This window comes from Nerophis ophidion, linkage group LG18 (assembly GCF_033978795.1).
Source record: "Nerophis ophidion isolate RoL-2023_Sa linkage group LG18, RoL_Noph_v1.0, whole genome shotgun sequence".
Lineage (NCBI taxonomy): Eukaryota > Metazoa > Chordata > Actinopteri > Syngnathiformes > Syngnathidae > Nerophis > Nerophis ophidion.
The window spans coordinates 25,200,400-25,219,362 of NC_084628.1; the positions used below are offsets into that span (position 1 = coordinate 25,200,400).

At 39.6% G+C, this 18,963-nt stretch overlaps 1 protein-coding gene across 2 annotated transcripts in view; it reads right to left on the bottom strand.

Annotated features, from left to right (window-relative positions):
* urb1 (URB1 ribosome biogenesis homolog) overlaps positions 1–18,963 on the bottom strand; it is a 76,121-nt gene that overhangs the window by 2,029 nt on the left and 55,129 nt on the right. Inside the window, exons 22-37 of one of the 2 annotated variants that reach the window (XM_061877842.1) lie at positions 18,123–18,321; positions 17,873–18,053; positions 17,747–17,802; positions 17,492–17,685; positions 17,300–17,410; positions 14,070–14,133; positions 13,631–13,799; positions 13,432–13,522; positions 13,202–13,362; positions 13,001–13,112; positions 11,361–11,467; positions 10,984–11,127; positions 6,762–6,871; positions 6,499–6,693; positions 3,760–4,001; positions 1,973–2,524 (exon numbers count right to left, since the gene is read on the bottom strand). In XM_061877842.1, the coding sequence (XP_061733826.1) occupies positions 1,973–2,524; positions 3,760–4,001; positions 6,499–6,693; positions 6,762–6,871; positions 10,984–11,127; positions 11,361–11,467; positions 13,001–13,112; positions 13,202–13,362; positions 13,432–13,522; positions 13,631–13,799; positions 14,070–14,133; positions 17,300–17,410; positions 17,492–17,685; positions 17,747–17,802; positions 17,873–18,053; positions 18,123–18,321 (2,688 nt within the window). Of the gene's footprint in view, positions 1–1,972; positions 2,525–3,759; positions 4,034–6,498; positions 6,694–6,761; positions 6,872–10,983; positions 11,128–11,360; positions 11,468–13,000; positions 13,113–13,201; positions 13,363–13,431; positions 13,523–13,630; positions 13,800–14,069; positions 14,134–17,299; positions 17,411–17,491; positions 17,686–17,746; positions 17,803–17,872; positions 18,054–18,122; positions 18,322–18,963 lie in introns of those variants that run through there. The other variant, XM_061877843.1, reaches the window with a different exon arrangement.

Genomic DNA, 18,963 nt, shown 5'->3' on the forward strand with positions numbered 1-18,963 from the left:
CCTTGTCCTGCGAGATGATACTTGTAAGAAATGTACTTTATTTGTCATCATGGAGGCGAGGATTAGTGATTTAGAAGTAGCTAAAACACTGCAGACTGCGGCTGGACGTTAGCTGCTCGCTAGCTAGCCATGTTTTAAAGCACCTCTTTCTGAGGACATTTCAGTGTTATAACTTCACCTTTATCTTAAGTTTTTAAGCCAAAATACGTCCGTTCTCCCTTTTTTGTCTACACACTGTCTGCTTGTAAGTACTCAGTGATTGTGCGCTGCCAAACATGCTCCTCTTCTGCTCGTAAAACCAGCATTGTCACGAAGTAACGACGCGCCATCTTGTCCATTAAAAAAAAGGGGGCGGGGACCGGTAATTTTTAGAGGCAGTATATTACTGAATATAATTAATTAGTATTGTGGTACTATACTATATAAACGTTGAATATCAATTGATTCACTTTAGATCAATCCATTAACATTTAGTTGTATTTTTTTGTCCCTTTTTGTCAAACAAAACCATGTTTTTTATGGCAAAAACACAAAATATGAATATCCATCCATCCATTTTCTACCGCTTATTCCCTTTCGGGGTCACGGGGGGCGCTGGCGCCTATCTCAGCTACAATCGGGCGGAAGGCGGGGTACACCCTGGACAAGTCGCCACCTCATCACAGGGCCAACACAGATAGACAGACAACATTCACACACTAGGGCCAATTTAGTGTTGCCAATCAACCTATAATTTCACCAAAAAATGTTGAGAGCAGTGGTCCTCAAACTACGGCCCGTGGGCCAGATCCGGCCCGCCAGCTTTCGAGATCTGGCCCGCGGGAAGTCCCAAGTTAAAAAAAAAAAAAAAAAAAAAATATATATATATATATATATATATATATTTATTTATTATTTTTTTTTTTTTTAAATGTGTCCTTTCTAATCCATTTCCTACCGCTTGTTGCTTGTTACTCTCAGTCTCCTAGCCACTCAGGCAAATCAAATTGTCTAAAAATGCATTTTCCAATTGATGACGTGATATCACATTTATATATATATATATATATACATATATATATATATGAAGCCCTTGCTTCAAGTTGTTTCATATGTTTTTGCCGTTTCGCAAGTACTTCGAGAGCCTTGAAACCTCGTGATCCATAGTCAATATTATCATGACACCACATGCACAAAACTTTTCCTGGACGATCGATTTTCCGAATAAAATTGCCGAACAAAGTCGTAACTTCCTTCTTCCCAACAGTATCAGTGATTTCCCTTTTCGTCCAGTCCCATCAAAACTTTATTTTTGACATGTTTATCAATTTCTTTTACTCGTGAAGCGTCCTTTCTCTCGAGAACCAACATCGTTTACATTTGGAAAATGGAGGTAATAATGTCATCATTCATAACAGACGTCCTGATTGGTCACAAGTAACATATCGACCAATCAACTACGACGTAATACAAGCTACGTCTCGATTACAAAAGACGAATCAGCAAGTAAACGAATCTTGAATTAGGGTCGGAAAAAAAAAAAAGGAAAAACGGAAGATAATTCCCCCCGAGATTAAAAAAGACGGAATTCTGACTTTAGACGGAAAAATCACATGCCTGTATTTTTGATTAAAAAAATTTAAAAAAAGTTTTTCTATTTACATTGCAAAGTTTTGCTTTTTTGTATTACTGCTGATTTTTTAGATTGATATGTTATTTGAAAATACACAACTTTCAAAATTTTAGCAGACACGTTCAGAATATTTGCACAAAATATCTCTGATACCAGCCTGAATTTTACCTGGTATCGGATCGTACAGTAGATCAATGGTATTGCACATCACTGGTGCTTATATGCCGCTCTATAGTCTGGTTAATATAGTAGTAGCACAAAGAACAATTATAAACCGAGCAACACACTCGTTATTAACCGTTTTTTCGTAAACTGTTTCTTCATTCGTTCTTTGTGATTGATACAGAAAAGGTTTCTTACCGCATTTCCACTGATCTTTGGCGTCTTCCGGCCGGCAAGCAGAAACGATGGCCCCGTGCTTCTCCGGAAGTTTCCCTCGTCTCTCCAGTAAGCGAATCATGATGTCCGTGAACAGGCGGAAGCTCTCCGTCGCCCCTGGAACAGTCGCCTGGCAGACGCGATGGTAGAGGCGAAGCAGGTCTGCTTGGAAGCCAGCATCCGGCAGGAGAATGTCCACCATCTCCTCTTGCCTCAGCACGTTGTCTTCCAGCCACAGCAAGAATCTTTTGGTGCGCTCTTTGTCGTACGCGTCCTCCACCAAGCACTTCAGGACCCATTTGGTGACCAGCTGGGCCGCTTGGACAGCCAGCACACCGGGGTTCTCTGCATCTTTTGGTGGGGGTGCGGTGGCGGCTAACACGGGACGCCAGTACATTAAAATGTTGCTGAGAAACAATCGACACTCGGTCGGGAGACTCGGCTTTTGTTCCGCTGTCTCAGCTTCCTCCATCAGCTTCGCTTTTTTCGCCCGGGCGTGGAAGATTTTCGCCCGTATCCTGTCTTTACCAGTCGCTGAAATAAAACACATTATAATCAAGAAAACAATTCTAATACATATTCTAATCATTTCAATCAGTCTTGTTTTTGCAAAAGACTATAAGGGACACAGTTTGAGAAAAATGGGGGTGGGGGGAATCTAACTTCCAAAGTAAAATTGACTGATTTGTTACATGAATAAGGCTCTTTAGATGTCAAATTAAATTAAATTATATATAGTGTGTGAATGTGGTAAAATGATGGATTGAACTGGAAAATAGCATTAAAAATGAGACATTAGTAAAAGTGCAGCAACAATCAGATATTTTTTCGGGATGTCCCTATCAACAATTTGGACCATTTCGATACTTTGACAATAGATTAAAGGAGTAAAAATGTTTCCTAGCAGGTAACTAAAGTATCGTATTTTCCGAATTACAAGCCGCTACTTTTTTCCCATGCAGTGAACTCTGCGGCTTACAAAGCGGTGCGGCTAATTTATGGCCACAATGTTTTGTATTCAACAAATAGTTTTCATAGAACACCGACAGAGAAGCTGAAAAGGTGTGTCATTGTTTCTGCTGTGGCGCCGTCTTTTGGACTTGTGCTGCGAGTTGAAAATGTACTTCCTGTGTCGTGGCTTGAAGCGAAAGTATAACCGTCTGTATTCTCCATTCATCACATCAAGCAAAGTTTGTAAGTTTTACAATATAACTAAAACAATTCATACTTGCTAAACCGTCCCATGTGTGATTTCTGTAGGGGTGTTTTCATGCATATTTGTACAACCCTATATCAATGTAATCATTTTAGTATTGTTCATATACTGACACTACACTAGGTATCAATGTTATCAGCATCTGGATCGACCACCCTTACTTTATATTGAAGCTTTAGCGGTTAGCTTCTCGTGTCATCCTGCTTGGTGTGTGTGTAGCATGTGTAGCCATTCCTTTTCCTCTAGTCCTCCAGTGATAATGGTACTTGAAAGAAACCCGGTATATTATCCACCATGGTGGAGAGGATTAGTATTTTAGAATTGGCTTCACACTGGGGATAGTTTGGAGTTTGTGTTCTGGCACACATGCAACTTCTGCACGTAACAAGGATCATGCAAATGTAATAATTGTGCATGAAGGAATCTTTCAGGTGTAAACACAGGCACACGGCTGTGTTAAACCTCGGTTAAAAAGGGAAAATACGATGCAGACATCTCTACTCATAATGACGTAGGAATACAGGTGGACAACTTTGCCGAAGGAGTCACTTACTCAACAGTTCCTTTAGTCTGTGCTTTTCACACAAGCCCTGTATCTGGCCGAGCATCGCCGTGTGGCCGGACAGCCTGGTCCAGCAGAGGAGCAGAGCGAGGGCGTTGACAGTGGAGAGAGGCTGCGGGGGGAACACCAGTCGCTGGGTACTTTCTGCTACGCGGAGAGCCGTGACCTGATGCTTCAGTATGGAGGAGAGTGTTTGCAGGAACAGGCTGAACTGAGCGGCCTTCACGCCCAACCTGACAGGAGACCAAGAACCTGTTTCAGCAATCTGGGGGTAGAGAGGCTTCTCTCAGAGGGGAACTGCACTTTTTGGGGGGGAATTTTGCCTATCATTCACGATCCTTATGTGAGACAAAAACACGTTTTTGGTTTTTTAAATGTATTTTAAATCGTAAATAAACGCTAGCAAGAGTCAGCTAACAATAAAGCCAAAGAGTCTATCCAGTCTGCCTATAAAACATTTGAAAAAACATTAAAAGAAAACTCCGTTTTGGTTTTATATACATGCTGCAAGTAAATATGTAATGTAGTAACATTCATATCCACCGGTTATATTTAGGTATTTTGCGCATTTCAAACATACAACGGCGTGTTAATTTTACAAATGCTTCACAACATTCACTTTTCCCTAATCATGGCAGACTTCATTAGACTACTTTGGGACGAATGATGATGCAGAAACGTTTTTTGTTTTTTTTAGCCTGAATATATGGAGGATGATCGACACTTTTTAGAAGTTAAGTGATAAGCAGATCCAGCAAGTTGCTTTATTGTTATGTTATGGCCACTCTGTAGTTCCAAAAAGGGTTCGAAAAAATTAAAATAAAAGTTTGTAGAGTAGCCTTGAGGAGGAGGTTTTATGACGCACTAAATTCCTAATAAGCACTCGCGGAGATATTTCTAGATTCAAAATGTTAATTTATTTTCACAAACAAAAAATATTCACCATGGTTGACTTTCTATATGATACAAATAAACTTGTTTAGTGGTCAACAAACAATATCACTCCTTCAGTATGACAGACAGATAAAAGGCAGCGCCCACCTGTGCTGTCCTCCTAATTATAGGAGGAGGAAGTTGCCCACCAGGAGGAGCGTGAGCAGCTGAAAACAATCAATCAATCATAATTCATCTAAAACATCCAATAAATAATCAACATCTTCATTGGCATTATTGAATTAGATTGTCAAAACAATAAATAAATAAATAAATAATATAAATAGGCTCCAACATGTTAAGTGCTAAACAAAAAATACAAACTAGGAACATGAGAAAACAACACGGAGGTTAATATGTGTCTTTGTTATGAAAGCCTTTTTTACACTGAATTTATGTAACTGAATTATTAGCATTTGGAGTTTATGAATTGATTTTTTTTAAATCAAATTATGCTAATTTCACAGAATAAAAAAGTATGAACAAAACTTGTGCCTTCAAAAATTCAATTTCTTACTATTAGGGCTGTGATTCTTTGGGCACCACACAATTTGATTAGATTCTTGGGGGTTACGATTCGATTCAGAATCAATTCAAAACAATTCTTTTTTTTTAATAACATTGTGTGTAAGGTTTATAATTAACTACATTCCTCCATTAAAAATAGATAAAGAGCTCTGATACTGATACATATCTGTATTACTTTAAAGAAAACTGGTTTTGTTTGATAACATTCTATCCAAAGTGGCTGAACAGCACATTTTTTAGAAAAAAATAAATAAATAAAAAAAATTGAATAAATGGTTTAGTTTTTTTCACTGATTAAGAACTGTTACACTTAAGAATCGTGATTCATTCGAAAATCGATATTTTGACAGCCCTAATTAAAATGCAGTGTTTTAAAATTCAGTGTAAAAATATTCAGTGCAGAAATATTCGTAAATAAACTCAGCCCACTTCCGGTAAATTAACACCCAAATAATCAGTCCTGTGTCAGAACCAGCCAATAAGATGTCAAGTTTGCAGTCCCGTGACATGTACTGTATGTTCTAACAATACATGAATAAAGCATTTCTCCATTGAATTTTTTACATTGAATTTCAACACACTTCATTTTTAAAAATTGCATTTTAAACACACAAATTATGCCCACCAATTTTTATTTTATGAAATTATCAGCATAATTTGGCGTAAAATAATTCAGTTCACCAAATTCAAAAAATGTATAATACATAAAATTCAGTGTCCAAAAAATGCTTTTGTAATGAAGACACAAATGTTCCTCCATGATGATAATATGATGTTTATATATTTCAGCACAAGACTAGTTGTTCCCGTTTAGATAACAAATTAATCATAATGATCACGCAGGAAAAAAAAAAATAGTGCCTTTATCGCCATCTACGGGCCTCAGTTGAATGTCAAAGTTGACCAACTTCTCGGTTTATGTCCACAACCTTCTACTTTCCAGGTGAAAGGCGTGATTTATAATCCAGCACAAACTTTTACCAACTCAGCAGCTCAATATGTCAATAGCTGTAAAAACTAATTACCTCCTGGTGATCAATGTGCCATGTTACGAATAGTAGTTCCTCTGTGTTTTAGCGCTTATGACGACATAATCGCTGATGCTTGGCATATATGCAGGTCCCAAGATGTAAATAAAGTTTTGTTGGCGGTTTTTGGATGTCTCTAGAAGCCACCTAGTACTTACAGTACAAGTTCTTGTTTCACATAGGGATTAGGAATGATGGACAAAATTCCCCAAAAAGTGCTGTTCCCCTTTAAATGGTTTACCTCAAGCGCCGGCTCACACTTAAAGCCAGGCATTGGAATTCATTGATGAGTGTGAGTGGGAGACACTTGACTTTCGTTTCTGCCAGTGAGGAACTTTCTATTTGCTCCAACGCCTTCTCCTTCTTCTCAACGTTGGTGAACCACAGCGTGTGCAGCATGTCTATGAAAGAATCCAGCAAATGCTGCTCGATGTTCCTGAGCACAATAATAAACAGCATAAATACCACAATGAAACTTAAAAGCCATATTTACGGTCCACCTACCTTTTTTCAACCATTTGTATCATCCAGTTCAGTAGGCCATTATTGCTGCCCAGCTCGTAGGCCGCTTTGACTACATGTGCAGACTGACACAACACCTTGATGATCTGCCTCTGATGGACGAAACGGTTGTCAGTTGTCAACAGAAAACAAAGCACGGAACCATGCGAATGAAAAAAATGTGGGTATAAGCCTCCAGATTTGACCCAAAAAGACAACAATTCTCGACGGGAACAGTCATGTGTTTCTATAAAAAGCTAATCTTTAGCAGAGAGTAATAGCTGTTGCTTTGTGTAATAACGGACATGTAGAGTGACCAATGACTGACTCTGACCGACACGAGACGTCACCGTCCAATTACTATTGCTACTTGTAATGACTGACCAATGAAGACTAGGTGACGTAATTGAGTTGCGAGGTGTACTTAGTGACATGACATACAGTAGGTGACCAATGACATAACCGACCATTCACTGAGACACTGTAAGGATGAACATGTACACATGACCAACTAATCACTGTTTCTGCATGTAGTTACTGACATGTAGACTGAACAATGAAAGACTAGGTGACATAACCGAACAATCATCCCTGTTTCTGTCCATGATGATAAATGTGTAGACTGACCAATGAAGACTAGGTGACAAACGACTACCAGTAATTATCCCTGTTTTAGTCAATAATGATAAACATCTAAACTAACAATTGCAGATCAAGTGACACAAACAACCAATCATCACCGTTTCTGCAAGTAACAATTGATGTGCAGACTGACCAATGAAGACTTGGTGACACTATCGACTGTTTCTGTGCATGATGATTTTTATTTTTATTTTTTCCAAGATGGCGCTGCTGTAGTGGCTGCTGTTGGCAGGAGCTCTGTGCTCTTGAGTCATCCTTTTGTGTTTCCCTCTTGTTTTCATGTGTTATTATATTTTTTTGCCTTTTGGTCCGGGACCCTTTGGGACTGTGTGACAAGGGGTGGTACTTTCGTGACCTCTGCGGTGCTTTTTGTGGAATTCTGGATCTGCCTACCGGGAGCCTTTTGGCCATGGAGACCAGCTCCCACACCGGAGTCGGTTTGGAGGGACTGGAAGAGGTGCGGATGAGGGGACAGGGCTGCGGAGCTGGCACTGAGTGCCGGGACGGAGAGGCTTCGCGGTGTCTTGGCTGGGTGAGCAGGTGTCGGACACCTCAGTCTCCTTGGACGTATCCACGCTCATCCATGCGGACTGGACTCTCGTCGAGAATTGGTTGGCGGCCGAGAGTGGAGTCGGCTCTCTTGGTTGCTTTGTTGGGTCTGCTCCTCTCTCCCGCAATGCTTCCTCCACCCCAGCGGACGATGGCGTGGAACACCGCAGAGTCTACCACAGTGTATATGTTTTTTTTAGTTTTTATTCATAGCTGTATGTAGAAGTGGCTGGTAGTATCCGCTGCTTTAATGTCTTTCATGTCCTTTGTCTTCTTTGATGTTTGATGTTTCCCTCTTACACACACGTGAGAGGGATGTGTACTATGGCTGAGTTGTTGTTTTTTTTCTCTTGGCCTCAGTCTGGACACCCTCTCCGGAGCCGAGGCTTAGACCGATTTTTTTATTTTATTTTAATCTTCTATTTTCTTCTCCCCCCCCCCCTCTTGTTTACCTGTATCTCATCTTTTTTGTATGGGGCGCTGGAAGCCGGCAGACCCGTCAGCGATCCTGTTCTGTTTCCCTGTAACGTTTGTCTGATCTTGAATGGGATTGTGCTGAAAATTTAAATTTTCCTGAAGGAACTCTCCTGAAGGAATAAATAAAGTACTATTTAATTTAATCTAATCTAATCTAATGATTGACATCCAGAATAACCATGGAAGATTGGGTGCCACTACTGACCAGTCATCACTGTGTCTGCAAGTAATGATTGCCATGTAGATTGACCAATGAAAACTAGGTGACATATCGATAAACTATCTCTGTTTCTGCATGTAATGATTGACATCTAGACTAACCAATGAATATCAGGTGCCATAACCGACCAGTCATCACTGTTCCTGTGTCTATTTGACATGTTGACTGACCAATGCAGACTAGGTGAAATAAAGATAAGCTATCATTTTCTGGGTGAAATGATTGACATCTAGACTAACCAATGAAGATCAGGTGCCATAACCAACCAGTCATCACTATTTCTGTGTATATTTGATATGTAGACTGACCAATGTAGACTAGGTGACAAATATAAACTATCCTTTTTTGCGCGTAATGATTGACATCTAGATTAACCAATGAAGATCAGGTGCCATAACCGATCAGTCATCATTATTTCTGCAAGTAATGATTGGCATGTAAACTGACCATTGAAGATTCAGTTACATAACCAACCAATTATTCCCATTTCTCTGTGTAACGATTAACATCCAGACTAACCAATGAAGATCAGGTGCCAGAAGCGACCAATAATCACTTTTTCAGTGTAGGATTGACGTGTAGACTGACCAATGAAGATTAGGTGACACAACTGACCAATCATAACTGTTTCTGTGTATGATTGACGTTTGGGCTGACCAATGAAGATCAGGTGACAACGATTAAATATCCCTGTTTCTGTGTATAATAACTGACGTGAAAACTGACCGATGAAGTTTATGTGACATATCTGACCAATCATCACTGTTTCTGTATATTATTTACGTTTAGACTCACCAATGAAGATTAGGTGAAAACTAATAAAAAACCCCGTTTCTGTGTATAATGACTGACGTTTGGACAGACCAATGAAGATTAGGTGACATAACTGACCAATCATCACTGCTTGTGTATGATTAACGTTTAGACTAGAAGATTAGGTGACAATGATTAACTGTTCCTGTTTCTGTGTGTAATGACTGACGTGGAGACTGACCAATGAAGATTACGTGACAATGATTAAATATCCATGTTTCTGTGTAGAACGACTGACGTGAAGACTGATCAATGAATAGAATAGAATAGAAAGTACTTTATTGATCCCTGGGGTAAATTCAGCATCACAGTTCGCTCACAATAAACAATGATAATAATAAAAAAAATAAAAAATAATATAATATATAGATAAAATATATGAATAATGCCAATATATTCTACATAGAAGAATAGAAGATTAGGTTACAATGATTAAATATCCCTGTTTGTGTTTATAATGACTGACGTAAAGACTGACCAATGAAGATTATGTGACATAACTGACCAATAATCCCTGTTTCTGTGTATGATTGACATTTCGACTGACCAATGAAGATTAGGTGACAATGAATAAATGTCCCTGTTTCTGTGTATAATGACTGAAGTGTATCCTGACCAATGAAGATTAGGTGACAATGATTAAATACCCCTGTTTCTGTGTAGAATGACTGACGTAAAGACTGACCAATGAAGATTAGGCGACATAACTGACCAACCATCACTGTTTGTGTATGATTGACGTTTAGACAAGAATATTAGGTGACAATGATTAAATGTTCCTGTTTCTGTGTGTAATGACTGATGTGAAGACTGACCAATGAAGATTAGGTGACATAACTGACCAACACCACTGTTTCTGTGTATGATTGACGTTTAGCCTGACCAAAGAAGATTAGGTGACAATGATTAAATATCCCTGTTTTTGTCTATAATGACTGTCATGAAGACTGACCAATGAAGATTAGGTGACATAACTGACCAATCATCATTGTTTCTGTGTATGCTTGACGTTAAGACTGACCAATGAAGATTAGGTAACAGTGATTAAATGTCCTTGTTTCTGTGTATAATGACTTGATGTGTAGACTGACTAATAAAGACCAAATGACATAACCGACAAATCATTCCCGTTTCTGCATTTAATGATTGACATCTAGACTGACCACTGAAGACCAGATGACATAACCAACCATTTGCCGTTACCGGGTGTGACGGTTGACATGTCGAGTGACCAATGATGTAACTGTTAAACCAGGTATTGCGTACATATAATGATAACCGTTTGGGTTGATCAATGAAGAACCACTGAATTGCTGGTGCTCCACTTAATGACATGTAGACAGGCCAGGTCTCTGCAAAGCACAATGTTGGAATGCATGTGCACGAAGGGAATGCAGGCCATTTCAAAATTGTAGCCCAGGCCACAATTTTACGTCCGTCAAAAGACATTTGGGGACCTTGACTTATTAGCATGTTTTCCTACATAGTGTATGGAAGATGACAAAAGAGCAGAACAGGGTGTACCTGAGTGTCATCGTCACACAAGGGGCTGCTGCTAAAGCCAAGCAGGCTCTGGAAGACGCCTTGCTTGTTGCATAAATCGTAGCAATGTCCGTCAATTAATCCTTCCTCCAGCAGGCTTAGGATCCACTCTCGCTGCTTTTTGTGCTGCAGAACAAACAAACACATAGAAGGGTGAGCAGACCATGACCAGTGACCACCAAGCCTGTCACAGAGAGGAGTGATATCCGCCAGTGCCGAAGAAAAAAATAAACACATCAAGGTTGAACTTTGCAGAGTATTAAAAGCAGAGTTTGTGTGTGATTAACTTGGTGTCAACAAGTATTAAGTAAGGGAGTGTGAAAATAAATCTGTTGTTGAGCGGTCTTCCGGTGCTCTACCTCTGGGTCAAAGCCAAAGAAGAACCTGAAGAATGTGGGCAGTCTCCATAAGTCCAAACTCTGGCGGGATAGCAGGAAGCGGTTCATAGCCAAGTACATTTGGTCCTCTGGGGAAGACATGGAGGAAAGCGAGTTAGTCTTGCACAAACATCAGAAATGAATGGTGCTGGTCAGGGACAGAGGGTATGTTTACATGACAACCGTCTCCCCATGCGCACATGAAGGATTGTCCTACAGCTGTTATGTGCATGCCAGGCCAGTAGTTGGCAGTGTAACCCTGCAGGACACTGTGAGTAGGGATGGAACGATTCTAAATTTTGACTGGATGATTATAGTCTGAGTAATAATCACGATCATTTATGCACTGATTAATTTCGCAACAAAATATTATAAAACTACATATGCCTTACAGATTTTAATGTGTTATTTATTTCTGTCAGAAATAAGTTAGCAAATAATAGCACACAATAATAAATGAAAACAATGTTTTCTTATTAATAAATAAATATAAATGGCATTATTATTTCAAAACTAAGATTACTTCTATTGATCCCCATGGGAAAATTGTACTCATTGCGGGAAATACCATTGTGTCATCAGCTGTCATCCATGCCAATTCATTAATTTTTAATCATCTTCTTCATGCTGTGTTAATAATAATTGTAATGTACATGATAGTGCTGTTATTCTAAAATGTTATGTTCGTGTTTTACACTTGCTATATGGACTAACAATACTTCAGTGTGGAATGCTAAAATAGATGTAATCGAGTGAAAGTAGTCAAACAGACAACAATTGTGAGTAGGGACAGGTACCAAATTTGGAACTTTTATAGAAGCTGACCGAATTCCGTCGATTGATGTAAAATCAAACGGTGCCCTATTTCAATACCTTTTTTTGCATGTGATGTCATGCAGACTAAACACGCGCTCAGGTAAACAATCAGTCAAACTCCCTCTAAGTCAGAGGTGTCAAACTCATTTTAGATCGGGGGACACAAGGAGAAAAATCTACTCCCAAGTACATTACAGTGGATGTCAGGTGTAGATCCAGCTATGGAATTTGTTTACATTGTGACGCCGGACAGTTACAGTGTGTAGTGAAGCATATTTAGCTATTCCTCGTCCTGCAGGGATGATAATTATAAGACTCTTACTTTATTTGTCGCCATGAAGGCGAGGATTAGTGATTTAGAAGTTGCTACAACACTGCAGACTGCAGATGGACATTAGCCGCTAACTAGCTAGCCATGTTTTAAAGCACCTCTTCCTGAGGGCCTTTCAGTGTTATAACTTCATCTTTATCTTTAGTTTTTAAGCCAAAATATGTCCGTTCTCCCTTTTCTGTCTACACACTGTCTGTTTGTAAGTACCCCGTGATTGCGCACTGCGAACATGCTCCTCTGCTCGTAAAACCAACAATTTCAACGCGTAACGGCGACGTGCAGTCATGCCTGTAAAAAAAAATATGGCGAACCGGTACTTTGGTACTTTTCAAACAGTGTATAGTACCGTTGTTGATTCATTAGTACTGCAATACTATACTAGTACCAATATACCATCCAACCCTAATCGGGACTAAGTAGTTACTGGACTCAACAGTGTGGAATATGTCGACACAACATTGGATAGCGGACTTACCTGGTTTGAGCATCAGCTGAACCACTTTGCTGATGTAAATGGTCAAAACAAAAGGAATTCTTTTATTTGGCTTTTGAATCCCGTTCTTCAGCATGTCCAGCAGGTACAGCAGCTGTTGGGCAGAAATATTTTGAAAAGCTCATCGCGGACTCTTCTTTTTCCTGAACACAAAACGTAGCGTCGCTCGCCAAATGATTTCACCTGCTCCTTCAGTCCGATGCGGGCCGCCTCCAGGTGGTGGTAGAAGCAGGTCAGCACATGATACGCCGCAGCCCGCACGTTGGGGTCGGAGCTGCTCAGAGCCACGACGGTCAGTCCCAGGGCGTGGACAGAGATGAACTTGCGGCAGTCCACCACAGACTCTGTGCGAGAAGAGGACAGGGATGATAGATTGATGGTGATAAGCGGCGAAGTGAGTGGGACAAACTCACCTGGTCCGAGAATGAAGCTGAACAGAGGTAGAAGAAAAGACGGGTCGTACATATCCTCATTGTTTTGGGGGAACAGCATCTCTTTATCCACCTGTGAACATTCAGAGTGATTTTTGAATTTGTTATTCCTTCTTACCAATATGTGTTAATACAAACATGTGACAGTTGATGCAACATTCTTCATTGAACAGAGTCAAACCTTTGGAATAATCCTGCGCTCCTGGGGAAAGTGCACAACGGTTTGGAGCATCTTGTCGGCGTTTAACAAGGCCAAGATGTCATCCGAGTGGGTCTGCTTCCACAGAGAAGATCCCAAGCTCTTCCTGGTTTTGTGGTGCTCCACAGCCGCCGTGCCCCACAAAACAGACCTGTGGACAGAATTACGCAGTTTAAGTGTGTTGTGCATTTAATAAAATTGGTTTCAAGACGACAACTTCAAAGATGCTTAACACTATATAATTTTGGTTGATTAAAATGTTGAGGAATTTAGAGAACTAAAACTAGACTAAATAAAAGTAAATCAATTAAGATCACTAAAATATTATTAAAACTCAAAGGAAACATTATAAAAATTAACTAAATTAACATGGGTGAGCAACATGGGCATTGGTCAAATGAAAAAGAATAAAGCTACTCACTGAAACTTGAGGAGACTCACGTGGTTTTTTTCATATTCCCGAAGTAGCAGCAATATAGTTTGATCTTTTAAGAAACACACATTGGAAACACATTTCAATAAAATGTCCAATATTGAGTAGTGTGAATTAATAAATAACACATTAAATCAATTCCCAGGCTTTTTAATACTCTTAGATAGAAATCTGCCGATCGATCAGCCACTAATCAGAATCCGCCGATTCATGTGGAAAAAGATCAATGGCGATTAATGCCTTCTAAGATGATTTCAAAAGTCAATCCCCACTAGCTGACATTGTACCTATTTTTGGTCCTTCTGCTGACAGCGGTGGCTAGCAGCTAACTGTGTATGTTCATACACAGCGTGGAGCCGCTCACAATGCATACTTGTATCGGTTTCAAAAAGTAAAATTTATGACTTTTTAAAACGCAGCTGTACGCAGTGGTACACGTACAGAGCAGTTGCGTCTCCCAGTCATACTTGCCAACACTCCCAATTTTCCCGGGAGACTCACAAATTTCGAATTTCAGTGCCCCTCCCGAAAATTTCCCGGGGGAACCATTCTCCTGAATTTCTCCCGATTTCCACCCAGACAACAATATTGGAGGCGTGCCTACCCAATCACATAACATTTACGGCTTTTCACACACACAAGTGAATGCAACGCATACTTGGTCAACAGCCATACAGGTCACACTGAGGGTGGCCGTATAAAAAAACTTTAAAACTGTTATAAATATGCGCCACACTGTCAACCCACACCAAACAAGAATGACAAACACATTTCGGGAGAACATCCGCAAGAATGACAAACATATTTTGGGAGAACATCCGCACCGTAACACAACATATGAAAAATAACAAATACCCAGAACCCCTTACAGCACTAACTCTTTCAGGACGCTAAAATATACACCCCCCCGCTAACCCCCCAACTCAACTCCGCCCCTCTCAACCTCCTCATGCTCTCCCAGGGAGAGCATGTCCCAAATTCCAAGCTGCTGTTTTGAGGCATGTTAAAAAAAATAATAGACTTTGTGACTTCAATAATAAATATGGCAGTGCCATGTTGGCATTTTTTTTCAATAACTTGAGTTGATTTATTTTGGAAAACCTTGTTACATTGTTCAATGCATCCAGCGGGGCTTCACAACAAAATTAGGTATAATAATGTGGTAATTCCTCGACTGTAAATATTGGTATGGGTTGATATCGGAATCGGTAATTAAGAGTTGGACAATATCGGAATATCGGCAAAGAAACCATTATCGGACACTTCTATTTGCGCCGAATAAATTACATTTGTAACAAGTATTATTATCACTGGAGGACGGGTTGAACATGTTACACACCAAGAACAAGCAGGAGCATACTAGAAGGCATGCTAACCGCTAAGCTAGCTTGACACAACACAGGAATTAAGTGCATAGTAAAGTTGAGGAAGTGTAGAGGGAAGTGCATTACAGCAGAACCATCGGTTTAATTATTTGGGTTAATTATTTACTTGTACGTACTGTATGTTTGTGCCAAAGAAAAGCGAGTAAAGTGAGTAACAGATTTTTGATAATTTACTGCAATAAGACCAGTAAATTAATCATTGTGTATAATAATAATAATAATAATAATAATAATAATAACACTAATACTAATAATAGGAAAGCTAGGTATATGATTAATAAATAAGGGTTGGGAGTAAATAAGTTTTACTTCTTCCCACTCTTTTTTGGATATGAAAATCCCTGTTTTAATTTTTAATTTTAATTGAATTATTTGTTTCTATTTATTTACTGTAATGTTATTAAGACTATTTCCTTTTTGTTATTATCTTTGCTTAGCTTTTGACATGTAAAAATAAACGACTACTACCGGTCGGGGTGTGAATCTTTAGGCATCTAATAATTCGATCAGATTCCGATTCCTAGGGGTGATGATTCGATTCAGAATCGATCGCGATACAACACGATTCTTGACTCAAACCGATGTTTGCAATGTATTACAGTAGGTAAGGTTGTATTTTTGCCTCATCCTTCACGTAAAGCGTGAGTGAAGAAGAGTGCCCTACAGACCTGAGAAGTCCGAAACAAAAAGAGACGATACAGTATTGTCTGCTCTAAGATGCTGTTTAAGCACACTGCAGCTCATCCTGGATAGTCCCACATCTTAATACCTCAGTGTCACGCAGGGTTCTCACAGGAATGAGGAAAAAACATGACCTAACCTACTGTATTTGGTATAATAATTATAGTGAAACATTTTCAAAACAGGTTACAGGTTATATGGAGATGACCTTAGAATGTATTTTTTCAAATTGATTCTAAGAAAAATAATTAAATAAATACATTTTAAATATATATACACATACATACATCTATATAAACATACATATAGACATACAGATATATATACATATATAAATATGCATATATATACAGTATATACATACATATGTAAGCCAGCATCTGTGATGGTATGGAGGTACATTAGTGCCCAAGGCATGGGTAACTTACACGTCTGTGAAGGCACCATTAATACTAAAAGGTACATACAGGTTTTGGAACAACATATCCTGCCATCTAAGCGCCGTCTTTTTCATGGACGCCCCTGCTTATTTCAGCAAGACAGTGCCAAGCCACATTCAGCACGTGTTACAACAGTGTGGCTTCGTAAAAAAAGAGTGCAGGTAATTTCCTGGCCCGCCTGCAGTCCAGACCTGTCTCCCATTGAAAATGTGTGGCGCATTATGAAGCGTAAAATACGACAGCAGAGACCCCGGACTGTTGAACGAGTGAAGCTCAACATAAAACAAGAATGGGAAATAATTCCACTTTCAAAGCTTCAACAATTAGTTTCCTCAGTTCCCAAACGTTTACTGAGTGTTGTTACACGAAAAGGTGATGTAACACAGTGGTGAACATGCCCTTTCCCAACTACTTTGGCACGTGTTGCAGCCATGAAATTCTAAGATAATTATTATTTGCAAAAAAAAAATAAAGTTTATGAGTTTGAACATCAAATATCTTGTCTTTGTAGTGCAGTCCATTGAATATGGGTTGAAAAGGATTTGCAAATCATTGTATTCCATTGTATTCTAACACAATTTCCCAACTCATATGGAAACGGGTTTTGTACTACTACAAATTTTATTCAAATCACTTTCAAAAACCCGTCATGCATTAATTGTTGGACTCATTTCCTCATTTTATTGAAGGATATGTTGTTATTTATTATTACCTGTAGTGCTGAGTGTCGCTCCATAAGCTCCCAGAAGTACCAGGAAGTGACTCATGTCGCAGACTGTGGGGCATTTCTTCACCAGACAGAAGAGGAGAGACACTAAGGCCTCTGAAACCCCAACAAAAGTCAAATATGGAATGAGCACAAAGCAGTAAGGAGGAGCATGCTTAATGATTTTAATTAATGCACCTTTGGTCTGACTTCTGCTGGGATCGTCGTCGTCATCAGGGTCCAGCATGGTGGGCAGGAACAAGGAATGACTGCTGGCCATCATGTGGAGGGTGGACAAAGGTAGCAGGCCTTTCTCCTTGGCGGGGGTGTGGTACAACACCTCGAGGAGGCTTCGCAGGGTGTTCAGAAAATGCTGATCTCTGTAGCGATACCTGAATAAAAAATAAGATTTTATTTATGAAGAGAGTCGCAGCATTGGGATGAATCTCTTACTTCAGTCCGGTCTGGACAAAAGAGTTCCAGTTGTCTGCAGCAGCATCAGAGGATGTCTGTGCAATCAACACAAAACATTAGAGCAATAACGAGAAGCAAAGTGTGTCGCGACAGGAGGAAACTTACGACAAGCCTCTGCAGTCTTTCCAAGATGTTCTGTTCCTGGATGGATGCGATGGCTGTTGGCTGATCTTTGTAAGAAGCAATCAGACACTTGAGAGCAGCCGAGGTGATACTCTTCCTCCATGTTTCTCCTTCTTCTGGAGAGTCAGCCAGCTTCTCTGTGATGACATCTACCAGCTTCCACCTGTAAAGTCCAATCAAACCAAAAGTTCTGACTGAGTCTTTTTTTTCTTGGATTCTGAGGCAATGTCACCTTTCAGAACTGTCCACTTTCTGCAGGGCGCCGGGCAGGTCAGTCATCAAGTCTCTGATGTCCGCCACTTCTACAGAGAGCTTGATCAGAGCGGCTAGCGCTTCAAGCGCCACAGCGTCTTCTGTGGCGTCCCCGAGAGCAGACTTAATCAACTTGGCCAGGAGACGCTCCTTCAGTGCGTTGGACACCTCCTTTTGCACTGCAAGGACACAATTAAGAGTCACTGATTGGATAAGAGACAGCCTTATCTTGCCAAGTAGTCGACACTGATACCTGTGGATTTACAAGATTTTCAAAACTTACCGTATTTTTTGGACTATAAGTCGCAGTTTTTTTCGTAGTTTGGCCAGGGGTGCGACTTATACTCAGGAGCGACTTATGTGTGAAATTAATAACACATTACCGTAAAATATCAAATAATATTATTTAGCTCATTCATGTAAGAGACTAGACGTATAAGATTTCATCGGATTTAGTAATTTAGAGTGACTGATTGTTTGGTAAACGTATAGCATGTTCTATAAGTTATAGTTATTTGAATGACTCTTACCATAATTATGTTATATTAACATACCAGGCACCTTCTCAGTTGGTTATTTATGCGTCATATAACATACACTTATTCAGCCTGTTGTTCAATATTTTTTATTTATTTTAAATTGCCTTCCAAATGTCTATTCTTGGTGTTGGGTTTTATCAAATAAATTTCCCCCAAAAATGCGACTTATAGTCCAATGCGACTTATATTTGTTTCTTTCCTTCTTTATTATGCATTTTCGGCAGGTGCGACTTATACTCTGGAGTGACTTATACTCCGAAAAATACGGTACTCCAAAAAAAA